The sequence below is a fragment of the Pelodiscus sinensis genome, chromosome 6, assembly GCF_049634645.1.
Source record: "Pelodiscus sinensis isolate JC-2024 chromosome 6, ASM4963464v1, whole genome shotgun sequence".
Classification (NCBI taxonomy): Eukaryota; Metazoa; Chordata; order Testudines; family Trionychidae; genus Pelodiscus; species Pelodiscus sinensis.
In genome coordinates this window covers 67,574,321-67,589,263 of record NC_134716.1, presented here as the reverse complement: position 1 = coordinate 67,589,263, position 14,943 = coordinate 67,574,321, and the positions used below count along the sequence as shown (strand labels likewise).

The 14,943-nt window shown below is 40.4% G+C and overlaps 1 protein-coding gene across 9 annotated transcripts in view; it reads right to left on the bottom strand.

Annotated features, from left to right (window-relative positions):
- The window catches only part of LOC102463874 (solute carrier organic anion transporter family member 4C1), a 179,015-nt gene that overhangs the window by 69,635 nt on the left and 94,437 nt on the right, over positions 1-14,943 (bottom strand). For all 9 annotated transcript variants that reach the window (XR_012904795.1, XR_012904797.1, XR_012904799.1 and 6 more), the window contains exons 10-11: positions 8,433-8,620; positions 1,716-1,780 (exon numbers count right to left, since the gene is read on the bottom strand). Coding sequence is in view for 4 of the 9 variants with exons in the window: in XM_075932072.1 (XP_075788187.1) it covers positions 1,716-1,780; positions 8,433-8,620 (253 nt within the window). In the remaining 5 variants the exon portion in view is untranslated. The remainder of the gene's footprint in view (positions 1-1,715; positions 1,781-8,432; positions 8,621-14,943) is intronic.

The window sequence follows — 14,943 nt, the reverse complement described above, 5'->3', positions numbered from 1 at the left end:
CATAAAGAGACTTAAATTTTCTTAGTACTAGTTAATTTTTGGTAATTAATAAAGAAAAACAGCTAAAGTATTTTATTGTAATGTTAAAATAAGCCTAATTTAATATTTTTGCTGTAACTGAAGAGAATATTTAAAAGAACCAACTCTATGTTTGACAGTCTATTGGATGGTATTAAAGATAACTATTTTGGGGAACAAAGAAAAGTTAGCTGAGCTGGGCTAGAGTTGTTACTGTGGCTGTAAGATTCCTATTTTGTTTTATTTTAGGTAGCATTTCCAATTTAGCTAGAGTTGATAGCAATGTTATTTGGAGGTTGTTTTGGGGAGGTCTGGTCAAGACACTTGTTAAGACCAGAATGATGAAGGCCTGGGGTCCTAGAAGACAGTAGAGGTGGCAGCCATGATGATGAAGTTTCCTCAAGTAACCAATTTTTCTCACCATAACCATTTTTAAGGACTTCAAAAAGGTTGGTAGAATACCTCTTTTCCTCATTATTTTGTCCTTAATTTAAAACTAATTTCCAATACACCAATGGAGGTTCATTAATTCCCAGTACCACATTGTCTTGTTTACCAGGCATTATTTTAAAACAGAAATTGAATTATATTGGGTGGCCTTTTTATGTGCATTAATTTAGTTTTTCCATCTCCTATTTGCCATTTTCCCATTAGCATTAATTATGACAGGCTGACACTATGAATCTCCATTTATTTGTAAGCCTAGCTGCAAAACGTAAGGGAAATTTGTAAGTCCAATTATTACAATAGGTCCTGAGCACAACATCACATGGTAAGAGCCTATGCCTCCATGTTTTAAAAATAAATGGAGATACCTATCTCCTAGAACTGGAAGGGACCTTGAAAGGTCATTGAGTCCAGTCCCCTGCCGGACCATGTACCACTCTTGCCAGATTTTGCCCCAGATTCCTAAATGGCCTCCTCAAGGACTGAACACACAATCCTGGGTTTAGCAGGCCAATGCTCAAAGCACTGAGCTATCCCTCCCCCGGATAAGTAGACTCTTTCTACATGCACATCAATTACCTGCAAAAAATGAAGACACCAGAAATCAGTCAAGACTATCTGAAAGTGGGTTTGGAAATGAATACCTAATTATGCAGTTTATCTGCCTGGTAGACTTCTAAAATATGCTTATGTGCCCATTAGAAGTAACAAAACAATGCAGCAGGTTTCATATACTTACCATTTTGCTTGTATCTTCTAAAGTGCTGCTATTTTCATCAATATTACATTATGTAATAAAAACATGGCTAACGGATCTCAATACAGAACCACAGTATTTTTGACTAGTAAAGCCTTAAATCTCTGCAACTTTCAAAAATGGACATGCAGTTTTGGGGAGGAGAAAGGATGCTTTTATTAAGGGGATGCAAATTTAAATATTATTCTTTTAGACTTGGGACTTTTTTCCTCTGGCATGTCCTTTTAGCCTCTTTCCACAACTATTTATAGAGATGACAGCATTAATGCTAAAAATAAGAGAAATACCACAATCGAGTTCTTGAGTTTGGCTTGAACTTTCAGAGAGAGAGAGAGACTACAGCAAATTTATTCATACACATTTTCTTTAAAATTAGTCAGTTTGGGTACTGAAAAAGGAAGACTGCCAATTAGACATTTTATGCTATGATAGGTATTTATGCAAAAAGTTATGCTATGATAGGTATTTATGCAAAAGATCATAAATGTCATACCTACTATTCGTAGAAACAGCGACTGAACTCCCAGAGAAAATGAACGCTGTTTATCTGGAACACACCTACAAATAAAATTGCAATTTAAAGGCTTTATCAAATGTAAATTTAACTATTTATAGATGTTTTTCATCTTGGAGTGTTTTAGAGTCTGTTTTTTTTTGTAAGTTACACTTTGACTTTTGATAAGTTATTTGTTAATACTTTGGTCTATATATTGAGTGTAGGCAACCTAAAAAATTTAAATAGAATTTACTTGAAAAAGAGACAAAAAATGATTTCTGTAAGGGTACGTCTACATTAGCCTCTTAGACCGATCTAGGGAGGCTAATGAGGGTGACCAGAATTGCAAATCAAGCCCGGGATTTAAATATCCCGTGCTTGATTTGCATGTTCCCGGCTGGTCGCCATTTTAGAAATTGACTAGACCAAAGTAACTGCCTGCGTCTACACGCAGCAGTGAAACGGGCTTCCGATTTAAAGCCCTAAATTGAATTAGGTGGTATTCCTCCTGCAATGAGGTTTACCACCTAATTCAAATTAAGGGCTTTAAATCAGAAGCCCATTTTACTGCCATGTGTAGACATGGGCAGTTACTTCGGGCTAGTCAGTTTCTAAAATGGCGACCGGCCGGGAACATGCAAATCAAGCGTGGGATATTTAAATCCCGGGCTTGATTTGCAATTCCGGTTGCCCACATTAGCCTCCTTAGAACGATCTAGGGGGCTAGTGTAGATGTACCCTAATATATAATCATGCAAAAATACTGTTTTTCCCTGATCCCCAATCCAAACACAAGTGCCCTTTCTCTGCCTCCAGACTAACAAATTGCCAATGCAATTCCCACATGGCCTCACACTATAGCACCAAGAACAGAATGTAAATTAAATGAAGCAAAATCATCCAAAGCGCAGGATTTGGTGGTGATGGGGGACTTCAACTATCCAGATATATGTTGGGAAACTAACACAGTGGGGCACAAACTATCCAATAAGTTCTTGGACTGCATTGAAGACAACACTTTATTTCAGAAGGTTGAAAAAGCTACTGGGTGAAAGCTGTTCTAGACTTGATTTTAACAAATAGGGAGGAACTGGTTGATTTGAAAGTGGCAGCTTGGGTGAAAGTGGTCATGAAATCATAGAGTTCATGATTCTAAGGTATGGTAGAAGGGAAAACGGCAAATTAGAGACAATGGATTTCAGGAAGGCAGATTTTGGTAAGCTCAGAGAGCTGGTAGGTAAGTTCCCATGGGAAGCTAGACTGAGGGGAAAAACAACTGAAAAGAGTTGGCAGTTTTTCAAAGGGACATTGTTAAGGGCCCAAAAGCAAGCTATTCCACTGCGTAGAGAAGATAGAAAATATGGCAAAAGACCGCCTTGGATCAACCAGGAGATCTTGCACGAGCTAAAAATAAAAAAGGAGTCATATAAAAATGGAAACTAGGGCAAATTACAAAGGATTAATATAGGCAATCAATACAGGAATGCAGGGGCAAGATATGAAAGGCAAAGACACAAAATGAGCTCAAATTAGTTACAAGCATAAAAGGAAACAAGAAGACATTCTATAAATATATTAGAAGCAAGAGGAAGACCAAAGACAGGGTAGGCCCACTGCACAGTGAGGAGGGAGAAACAGTAACAGGAAATGCGGAAATGGCAGAGATGGTTAATGACTTCTTTGTTTCGGTCTTCACCAAGAAGTCTGATGAAGGAACGCCTAACATAGTGAATGCTAGTGGGAAGGGGGTAGAGTTTAGAAGATAAACTAAAAAAAGAACAAGTTAAAAATCACTTAGAAAAGTTAGATGCCTGCAAGTCACCAGGGCCAGATGAAATGCATCCTAGAATTCTTAAGGAGCTGATAGAGGAGGTATCTGAGCCTTTGCTATCATCTTTGGAAAATCATGGAAGACAGGTGAGATTCCAGAACATTGGAAAAGGGCAAATATAGGGCCTATCTATAAAAAGGGGAAAAAAACCCCCAGGAAAGTACAGATCAGTCAGTTTAATTTCTGTGCCAGGAAAGATAATGGAGCAAGTAATTAAGGAAATCACCTGCAAACACTTGGAAGATAATAAGGTGATAGGGAACAGCCAGCATAGATTTGTAAAGAACAAATCATATCAAATCAATCTGATAGCTTTCTTTGATAGGATAACAAGTTTTGGGGATAAGGGAGAAGCAGTAGACGTGGTATACCTAGACTTTAGTAAGACATTTGATACGGTCTCACATGATCTTATCAATAAACTAGGCCACAGGTTCTCAAACTTTGTGATACTGCGACCCCCTAAAATGCTAAATGAATTTGTGTGACCCCCCCCCCCACCTTCACTGCTCCAAAGTTAAGAAAAAAAAGAGAGGGGGGAGCCAAAGTCCTTAAGCAAAAGTTGCAGCACTTTGTCCAGTTTGGGACTGCACGCTAACCGCCAATGCACCCACCCCTCCCCCTGAGCCATGCCCCCCAGTCTCCCCATCCCAATGCACTCACCCCTGCGTCAGAGCCAGACCTCCCCTAGCACTCCCCCATCCTAGTGCACTCCCACCTGCCTCAGATCCAGGCCCCCCTAGCGCCCTCCACCCCCGATTCCAGTGCACTTCCCGCTCCCCCTGAGGCCAGCATCCTCAGCATTGGGAGCCCAGCTCCAAACAAATCTCCCTTATCCCACTTAGGAAGGAACAATCAGTTTCACACGTACAGAATGGGAAGCGACTGTCTAGGAAGAAATACGGCAGAAAGGGATCTAGAGGTTATAGTGGACAAGCTAACTATGACTCAACAGTTTGATGCTGTTGCAAAAAAAGCAAATATGATTCTAGGATGCATTAACAGGTGTGTGATGAGCAAGACACGAAAAGTCATTCTTCCACTCTACACTGCACTGATTAGGCCTCAGTTGGAGTACTGTGTCCAATTCTGGGCACCACATTTCAAGAAAGATGTTGGGAAATTGGAAAAGATCCAGAAAAGAGCAACAAGAATTATTAAAGGTCTGGAGAACCTATGAAAGAAGACTGAAAGAATTTGGCTTGTTTAGCTTGGAAAAGAGAATATTGGGAGGGGACATGATACTGGTTTTCAGGTGTCTAAAAGGGTGTCACAAGGAGGAGGGAGAAAAATTGTTCTTCCTGGCCTCTGAGGATAGAACAAGAAGCAATGGGCTTAAACTTCAGCAAATGAGGTTTGGGTTGGACATTAGGGAAAAGTTCTTAACTGTCAGGGTGTTTAGACACTGGAATAAATTGACTAGGGAGGTTGTGGAATCTCCATCTCTGGAGATATTTAAGAGTAGGTTGGATAAATGTCTATCAGAGATGGTTTACACAGTACTGGGTCCTGCCATAAGGGCAGGGGACTGGTCTCTATGACCTCTTGAGGTCCCTTCCAGTCCTAGTATTCTGATTCTATGACAATACAGTACAATGTAACATATTAATACATTATTTCAGTAGTGGTAATGCTTTTTATGGTATATAGAGTAATTCTGAAGGATGATATGCCTTTCAAATACCTTGTGAAATTTAAACAGTAAAAATTGTAACATACTCTTTCTAAATTTGGCTATGAGGCTTTAGAAGCTATATAATAGGGCTGCAATTATCATGCTCAGAATATTGTGACTTTTATTAACATCCATATTGTAGCTCTGCATGGATGAACAGCTGCTTTAACAAGGTATTAATGAAATCTCATTTCAATGGTAAGGTAAGCCCCACATAATTAGTCTACATATCAATTTAGAATATAATGGTACAACCATTATATAGCAGCATGTGTTTAGGATCAAAGATTGGAGGCATTTCAGAGTCTGGCAAGACAACCTAGTTGTGGTTAACATGCACATACCTTAGAATTTTATACTGCCACTCCTGATTGAACCAGAGCACCTTTCACATAAAATACATAGCAACAGATTCCTGCAGTCTTTAACATATCTCCTTTGAAGTCAGGAATAAGCTTGAGGTAGGGAAGGAAAATGCATGTTTGGCAGGAATTTGGGAACAAAAGGGATATTTGAATTGTGTGTGTCACTTATGATGAAAGGCTTTGAAATGTGGGCCCAGTTCAATTCAGAATATGTGCTTTTGTATAGCCACAGTCAAACCTGAGACCTGTGCAGCTTAGTGCATGAGCCTTTACTGCTTGAGCTGAACATCAGCTGGCTCTCAGGTAAGACTGTAGAACACACTCATTCTTTTTCTCACTAAGTAGCCTAAGTACCATTACATGGGACAATACGCCACACCCAACAGATGTGTGGATTGCTCTCTGTCACCTTGTAGCTGGTGCTCAAGAGGAGATTGCCTTATAACTAGGAGGGTCAGCTACAGATTTTCTGGGCTTTAACAGGGAATCTCACTAGTCTCCAGGATATTGGTGACAAGCTCCATCAACCAATTCCATGCCAGTGAACTTATGGCAGATGCCATCTTTTTTCCACTGTTTCTTCCAGTTTCATGGCTGTATCAATCTCTTTACTTATGAATGGTCCAAACCATGGGAACAACTGAGTACATGCGGACATTGCTTGCCAAAGTTGATGCCAATCTTATCTGTAATACTGATTGTTCACTGGTGGCTTTGATACCCACAAAAATTTAGCAACAATGGCACTGACTTTCAAACTATGAACTAATGGCATGTTTGGCATTTGCAGCCCCCAGATATCTCAACAGATTCCAAGTATATCTGCTTGAGCCATAGTTTCTGTCTTGCTATATCCAATGATACCAGGAGAGATTTTTCAATTTCTGGGTCTCTACACTCATATTTGCAGAAGAGATCTTGGATCCCCGCAGTCCAGCAAAGACTGTACTAAAGCATTTCTTGTATAAACCAGGGGCCAGCTTGTATAAACCAGAGTTTTACAATGTTTTATGTAATATGCTTACTGGGTAGTATGAGATTAAATGTTGAACAACTATAACTCTGTTGGACACCCTTCTCTGGTTAGCAGGGAAGAACAGTCTTCTAGGCCTTTAATAAAGATCAATCAGGCAAACTGTTTGTGATATCTTATGTCAAGACAGAAAGAGATCAGAAGGATCCTGGTGATTCACCATGATCACACTGTTGCTCTTAGGAGTACTGGAATATAGATTGTGTTATAAAGAAAATATGATAAATGATTAAAAGTTTGTATTAACAGAGACTTGTATTAGGAATTAGATCGATACTTTTTGTATGGACAATTGCATCCCATGTGTGGAATGACTGTGTAGTTCCTGGGGAGGGGAGTGAATGAGTTTTAAATGTGAGTGCTTGGAAAGATGATAACTTGTAGACCCAGCAATTTCAGAGTCCAGACAGTGGAAGGGAGTAAGGGGCCCAGAACTGGAAGACTTAGAGGCGTTAAGGTACCATAAATTGGGTCCAATACAAAGCAGACCTATGGAGGACATATGGATGGCCTTGGAGTGTTAAGAAGCAAGCACTCTTTTACAAACAAGATAGCCTTGAAATAACACTGGGAACGAACCATCAACATACTGATATCATATGGTAAAGAAGAATGACTTCCAGATAAACAGATGTTAAAATGGTGATTGGTCAAGAGCTGACACAACAATATGCATAGGCCTGAATGGAAGTAAAGTACTATAAAAGATAGGGCATCTTGAATAAATCTCTGGGTCTCGTCTTGTCAAAATCAGAGCAGCAATCCAGACCGAGAGAAGCCCCTGCTTCTCTTCCTCACACTTAACTCACCAGGCCAGTGGGTTACTGTGTGCAACAGTCTGGTTAACTTTAAGAAAAAACAAGACAGGGTTTGTGTGTGGATATGTGTGAATATGTTACATTGTCAATAAATGTGGAGTTTTGCTTTATCCCCCTAAAAAGATCCTATGAAATTCTTTCAAGTATAACACTTGCTGCCTTCATAAACTGAGACAGGGTGGTCTCAGGGGCTGGCACTGGTCCACAGACCAGTTGTTGAGAACCACTGGCATACAATGCCATGTCCAGGGGAGTTGTTCTTTGCAGGGGTGACGTTGAGTAAAGTAAGATGGTGAAAAGTCTGGTGCATTCTAGATACGGTCTTAGCTTGTTATATATAAGGAAGATGAGCTTTATTAAGATAGGGTTGGAAAAGGCACTGAACTATGTCTCAGTGATGCAGGCAAGGTTTGGTGCTTCATCAAAAAATGAGATCATAGAAGATGTAAGGATAAAAAGACGTTACCCTTCCTCTCTTATTGATGGAGTGTTGTATACATCTTTAAAGGGGAACCTTGTTTTAAAAGCAGGGCCACTAAGTGGAAAGGATGTTATTTCTATTTTTATCAGAGAAGAAATGTTGTGAAACAGTAAAGTATCTACAGATGACAGTAGTCTCTTCATCCAATGTTCAAGGACCCCACTGACTTAAAACTGGTTGTACTACACTGTAACTATTAGAGGTGAGATATTAGCAGACAGGGATACAAAGCATTCCTTATGCATTTTATTTACTGAGCTGATCCTGTACAAAAAGAGTAAAAGCATATTTAAAAATCTTTATTTTGCATGTTGTCAGAATAATTGCATTCTTTGCCATGGAGAGAAACAATGTAGGTGAGGTAATATCTTTACTGGACCAACTTTTGTTGGTGGAGGTACAACAGAGCTCTTCTTCAGCTCTAGGGAAGAACAAATGCCATGATAAATTTAAATTTACACTCTCCTATAGAACCAGAAATATGTTATTGATAAGTATTAAAATGAAATACCTGAGGATGGCCACAGTAGTGGGAGTAACAGCCATAAAAGTGAAAACAACAGCAAGAAAGAAAACGGTCAGGAATAGAGGCAAGAATGTGCACTGTGTTTTGCATTTCCTAGCCACAACCTCAAAAGAGACATCTTCTGTTGCAGGTAATTTTTTTGGCTTCCCCACACAGGAGCAGTTTTGGTAAGTCTACAAGTAATGCACAAAACAAACAGTATTATTTACATAAAATTGTAAATTACAGTAATTGATAGAGATTAAGTAATGATCAGATATCCATACATTAAAACACACTTAATTATTTCAAGGATGGTACATTATTTACTGAATGCAGGATTTATTTTGTGATATTTTCAGCCACACTATCCTGGTTCTTCCATCCATTTTTAATAGTAACTATGCTCACCTACATGACTCCAACTATGAAGAGTAACTCTATCCTCCCCTCATTAGTTTGCTTTGCTCCTGGGTTGGCAAGCTACCAAAAGAAGTTTTCTATTATCCAAACAGCAGTTACCCCTAAAGTCCATTGGGGATATTCTGAACTTAGACATTAAACCTTTTCTGACAGACTGATCATTGTATTAATTTACATTGAAATGACCTCTTTATTATTAATAAGGCATCACTTCATACTGCACTAAATATAATCTCCAGGAGAAAATAAGTAAACTGAGAACACCTGCTTCATACACAAACTCCAATTTAAAAAAAAAAACATGAAAAATTAAGTATTCTGGTGGTGTCCCCTAAATTAGTGTAGAGTTTTCAATCACTTTATCGGAAAAGGTAAAGCTGAGAATTAACAGCCCAAATCAGGACAGTTCTATACTCCAATAAATGTACCCTCTTGTTACAAGTTAGGAATATGCAATTATTTAAAATTATAAAAGTATGAATTCTTTTTTGTTTGGACACTTATCATATGCTAATCCTAATTTTTAAATAACCCCTTTTCATCACAGGCTAATAAAATTAACACTAGCCTTATCCAACCCTTATTATTAAATTACAATTATTGTTTTATAACCTGGAAGATTTCCCACATACATGCACTTTATCCAGCAAGATTATCAAAGAACCACTTGTTCTGTCAGTATTGGCTGATTTAGAATTAATGCTTTAAATAAAATTCCTGGTTAGACCTCTCCTCTTTCACTAATTAATTACATCAATATAAATTCCCAAAGGTAGATTAGAGATGGACAATGGTCTTTTATGACTAAGGCACTGTACCGGAATTCATAATACCTGAGTTCACTTCTCAGCTCTACCAAAACATTTTCCCCCATTTATGCTTTTAGTTTAAACTGCAAGTTCAAAAACAGTCTCTCAGAATCTGTTAATTTAGTAGCTAGGGCAATGGAGCCTTAATTTCATTTGGCACCTCTAGGCTATAATTTAAAGTTAATGATAATACCACGTGACACTTAAAATATAGTGTTCTTGCACTGCCTACCCTCTTCTCCTGTGTTGTGCCTCTTCAGCTTTTGACCTATTTCAGCTTAATCTAAATATCTTGTCCTTGTTCAGGTACAATACTTACTAGATTACTTACATATTTCTCAGTCTCAGTTCAGACTTCCATAACTTCCACTCCCCCTAACCTGAAACGTATTCTTTCTGATAACCATGCCACACAACCACATCATAAGCCTCCAGGAACCCAGCCCTGCAACCAGAAAAGATGCCAACTCTGCCCACATATCTACACTGACGAATTCATCACTGGAGCAAACAACAAAAGACACAAAATCAAAGGGTCATTTGACTGCTCATCTAGTAATTTGATCTAGGCCATCAAATGCCAACAGTGTCCCTCTACTATATATATTGATCAAACTGGATGTTCTCTACATGAAAGAATCAATGGACACAAATTGGATATACATATAGAAAATACTCAGAAGTGAGTGGCAGAACATTTCTGTTTACCTAGCCATAATCTCACAGATCTGAAGGTGGCGGTCTTGTCACAGGCCAGAGCCTCAAGTCAAATCCACAGGGAAAGCTTGGAATTACAATACATATGCAAATTCAATTCTATTACTCATGGACTTAATCAAGATTTGGGGTGGCGGAGCCTTTATCACCAAAACAGAAGACACTGAAATTGCTAACAGCTTTCTGAATGGTATCCTTCCTGCCACAGCAATCCATCCACTGACTTTGATCTTTATCTATTCAGGTTTAGCACCCTTTCTCCTTTATGTAAACTTTATGTATAGAGATAGTGGGGTGGGCCACCGAGTATCTTTCTTTTCTCCCCCATCCTTCCCTTCTCCTATTTATTTTGAGATTTCTTATCCTCTAGTCACAACTCCGGTCATCTGAAGAACTGGGCTGCGTCCACAAAAGCTTATGATACCATCTACATGTTTTGTTAGTCTATAAAGTACTACCCAGACCATTTGCTTGCTGTTTTCTGTAAGGGTATGTCTACACTACCCTCCTAGTTCGAACTAGGAGGGTAATGTATGCATACCGCACTTGCTAATGAAGCCCGGGATTTGAATTTCCCGGGCTTCATTAGCATAAGCGGGGAGCCGCCATTTTTAAATCCCCGCTGCTTCGAACCCCGTGTAGCGCGGCTACACGGGGCTCGAACTAGGTAGTTCGGACTAGGGTGCCTATTCCGAACTACCGGTACACCTCGTTTCACGAGGAGTACCGGTAGTTCGGAATAGGACCCTAGTCCGAACTACCTAGTTCGAGCCCCGTGTAGCCGCACTACACGGGGTTCGAAGCAGCGGGGATTTAAAAATGGCGGCTCCCCGCTTATGCTAATGAAGCCCGGGAAATTCAAATCCCGGGCTTCATTAGCAAGTGCGGTATGCATACATTACCCCGCTAGTTCGAACTAGCGGGGTAGTGTAGACATACCCTAACAGACTAACTTGGCTACCCCCGAAGCTCCTCCACTCTTTAGCAACAGAAGGGACTAGAAACTGTAGAATGCTCTTTCTAATATGGGTTCCAATTCTTCTGAAGGATATTGGTAAATTCCAGTGAGGTAAACCATGTATTATACCTTATTTATACAGCAATATAATTGGGCATAGTGCAAGGGTGGGCAGGTACTAGCCCATGGACTGGATCAGGTCCACCAGGGTTAGCTTATAGTGGACCTCTACTGCTATATTTACCTGCACTGTGGCAGGTACCAGCAACCACAGCTCCCATTGGCAGTGGATCACCATCCCCAGCCAATCGTAGCAACGGTAAGCAGTGTGCTGATCTGTGCCACTTACCACCACTCTCATTAACCTGGAACAGTGATCTGAGGCCATGCAGTTAAGTACAGCGGCGGCATCCTGCCAGGGCCTAATCCTGGCAAGCCTCTGCCGTGTTATTGCCCATCTCTCACACAGTGCATGACTGAAATGATGGATACCAAAGCCTTTGAAAAGTGTGAGAGAGAAAAAGTGAGAGAGAAAGAGAGAGAGATGGGAGAATAGTGAGGAAAATAAGATACAGAAGCAAAGGTATTGGGCATGTGTGTTAAATACACTATTTTAAAGCTTTTCTGCCACTTTCCCTTTTCTATTTCATGGGGAGAGGAGGGTACAGTGAGAGGTGTTGGTTTTAAAAACATATATATTACAAAACCAAGCTAAATTGAAGAATCTGAGGGAAGCAGGAGAATTGGTGATACCCTTGACCCAGAAATGGGTGGAGCTACTCAGAAATACAATTATGGCTTCCTGACTTACAAGCATTTGTCCAACAGATGGTACTGCAGCCTACAGATGGAAGAAGTAGTTGACAAAATGTGAAAATTATAATAAAAACACGCTATGGAAAAAACTCAAACAGAAAAAAATATCATGTACAAAACTCTGTACACTCATCACCATGGTCGTCCACCCTCAAAGCCTATTACTTACTCTGGCTCAAAGAGCGATTTGAATTAACCTCTCCAGCCAAACAGGCCCAACAAGTGCTTCATCTGTCATATAAACTTTAAGCCAAACATGACACTTTGGCCCCTCATGACTGTTCTTGTCTACTGGCATTATTCAAGAATAAAATATAACTTGAAGGCATACCCTCCAGTAATAAAATTCACATGGCTTTCCAATATTAGCTAGAATGAGTATATGATTACTACAATACAAAATGAAAAGCTGGAATGCTGACCTATTACAAAACTTATTAGCCAACCTTTTTACTACCACTATAACAGCTTCATCAGCAAGCTGCAGCAAGGCAGGTTTTGGTTGGGCATTAGGAAAAACTTCCTGTCAGCATGGTTAAACACTGGAATAAGTTACCTAGGGAGGTTGTGGAATCTCCATCTCTGGAGATATATAAGAGCAGGTTAGACAGACATCTATCAGGGATGGTCTAGATGGTACTGGGTCCTGCTGTGAGGGCAAGGGACTGGACCTGATGACCTCTCAGTTATGGACCCTTCCAGTTCTAGTGTTCTATGATCAGTGCTAACCTTAGTGTGCATAAGATACTCATGAATGGATCCAGAGGACAGGAAGTATTACAATATCATCCTCTACCTATGCTAGCACACACCATAGTGCTCTCCAGTGGAGGAGCACCATTTGCAAGAAGTACAAGATTTCAGCCTTCCTCCTCACCCCTCTCCCACATCCAGTGAGTAGGAACCACCTCTTCTCATTGGTCACATGAGGCTTCGGACAGAAGACTGGCAGAAAAATGTCTTGATCCATGTCCAAGGCAGAGTCCACCGTAGGAAGGAAGAATGCAGGTATGACTTAAGGGCTCAGAGATCTGACACCCATCTAGCCCATATGATGGCAATCAGCAAGGCAACCTTGAAAGAGGACAGCAACAAGGGACACATGGCCTGGGCCTCAAACAAAGGCCCCGTGAGCCACGCCAAGACCAGATTCAGATACACTGCGGGAGAGTGTCTGTGGTCTGGGGGAAGAGTCATTCTAAGGCCTTCAGGAAAAAGGAGGTGACATCATGGGAGAAAACAGAATGACCTTGTATGGGAGGATGAAATGCAGAAATGGCCAACAGGTGGACCCTGACGGTGGCCAAAGAAAGACCTTGCTGCTTCAGATAGAGTAGTTACTCCAGGATTTCCTGAGAAGGGAAGCCTGGATGGAACAATCTGCCTTTGCTGCACCCACAGTGAGAAAAGAATCCATTTGGCAGCATAGGCTGACCACATCAAAGGCTTTTGACTCTCAAGGAAAACCCTTTGAACATAAGAACACAAGAATGGCCGTACTGGGTCAAACCAAAGGTCCATCTAGCCCAGTAGCCTGTCTGCCAACAGTGCCCAGCACCAGGTGTCCCAGAGGGGTGGACCCAAGACAATGATCAAATGATTTGTCTTATGCCATCCATCTTCAGCCTCTGACAAACAGAGGCCAGGAACACCATTTCTATCCCCTGGCTAATAGCCTTTTATGGACCTAACCTCCATGAAATTATCTAGCTTCTCTTTAAACTCTGTTATAGTCCTAGCCTTCACAGCCTCCTCTGGCAAGGCGTTCCACAGGTTGACTACACGCTGTGTGAAGAAGAATTTTTATTAGTTTTAAACCTGCTACCCATCAATTTCATTTGGTGTCCTCTAGTTCTTTTATTATGGGAACTAATAAATAACTTTTCTTTATTCACCCTCTCCACACCACTCATGATTTTATATACCTCTATCATATTCCCCCTTAGTCTCCTCTTTTCTAAACTGAAAAGTCCCAGTCACTTTAGCCTCTCTTCATATGACCCCCTTCCAAATCCATAATCATTTTAGTTGCCCTTTTCTGAACCCTTTCCAAGGCCAAAATATCTTTTTTGAGGTGAGGAGACCACATCTGTACACGGTATTCACGATGTGGGCGTACCATAGTTTTATACAGTAAGATAGCCTTTGTCTTATTTTCTATCCCTTTCTTAATAATTCCTAACATCCTATTTGCCTTTTTGACTGCCGCTGCACACTGTGTGGAAGTTTTCAGAGAACTATCCATGATAACTCCAAGATCTCTTTCCTGATTTGTCACGGCCAAATTAGCCCCCGTCATACTGTACATATAGTTGGGGTTATTTTTTTCCAACGTGCATTACTTTACACTTATCCACAATAAATTTCATTTGCCATTTTGTTGCCCAATCACTCAGTTTGGTGAGATCTTTTTGAAGTTCTTCACAGTCTGCTTCTGTCTTGACTATCTTAAACAGTTTGGTATCATCCACAAACTTTACCACCTCGCTGCTTACCCCTTTCTCCAGATCATTTATGAATAAGTTGAACAGGATTGGTCCCAGGACTGACCCTTGGGGGACACCACGAGTTACCCCTCTCCATTCTGAAAATTTACCATCTATTCCTATCCTTTGTTTCCTGTCTTATAACCAGTTCTCAATCCATGAAAGGACCTTCCCTCTTATCCCAGGACAATGTAATTTACAAAAGAGCATTTGGTGAGGGACCTTGTCAAAGGCTTTCTGAAAATCTAAGTATACTATATCTACTGGATCCCCCTTGTCCGCCTGTTTGTTAACCCCTTCAAAGAACT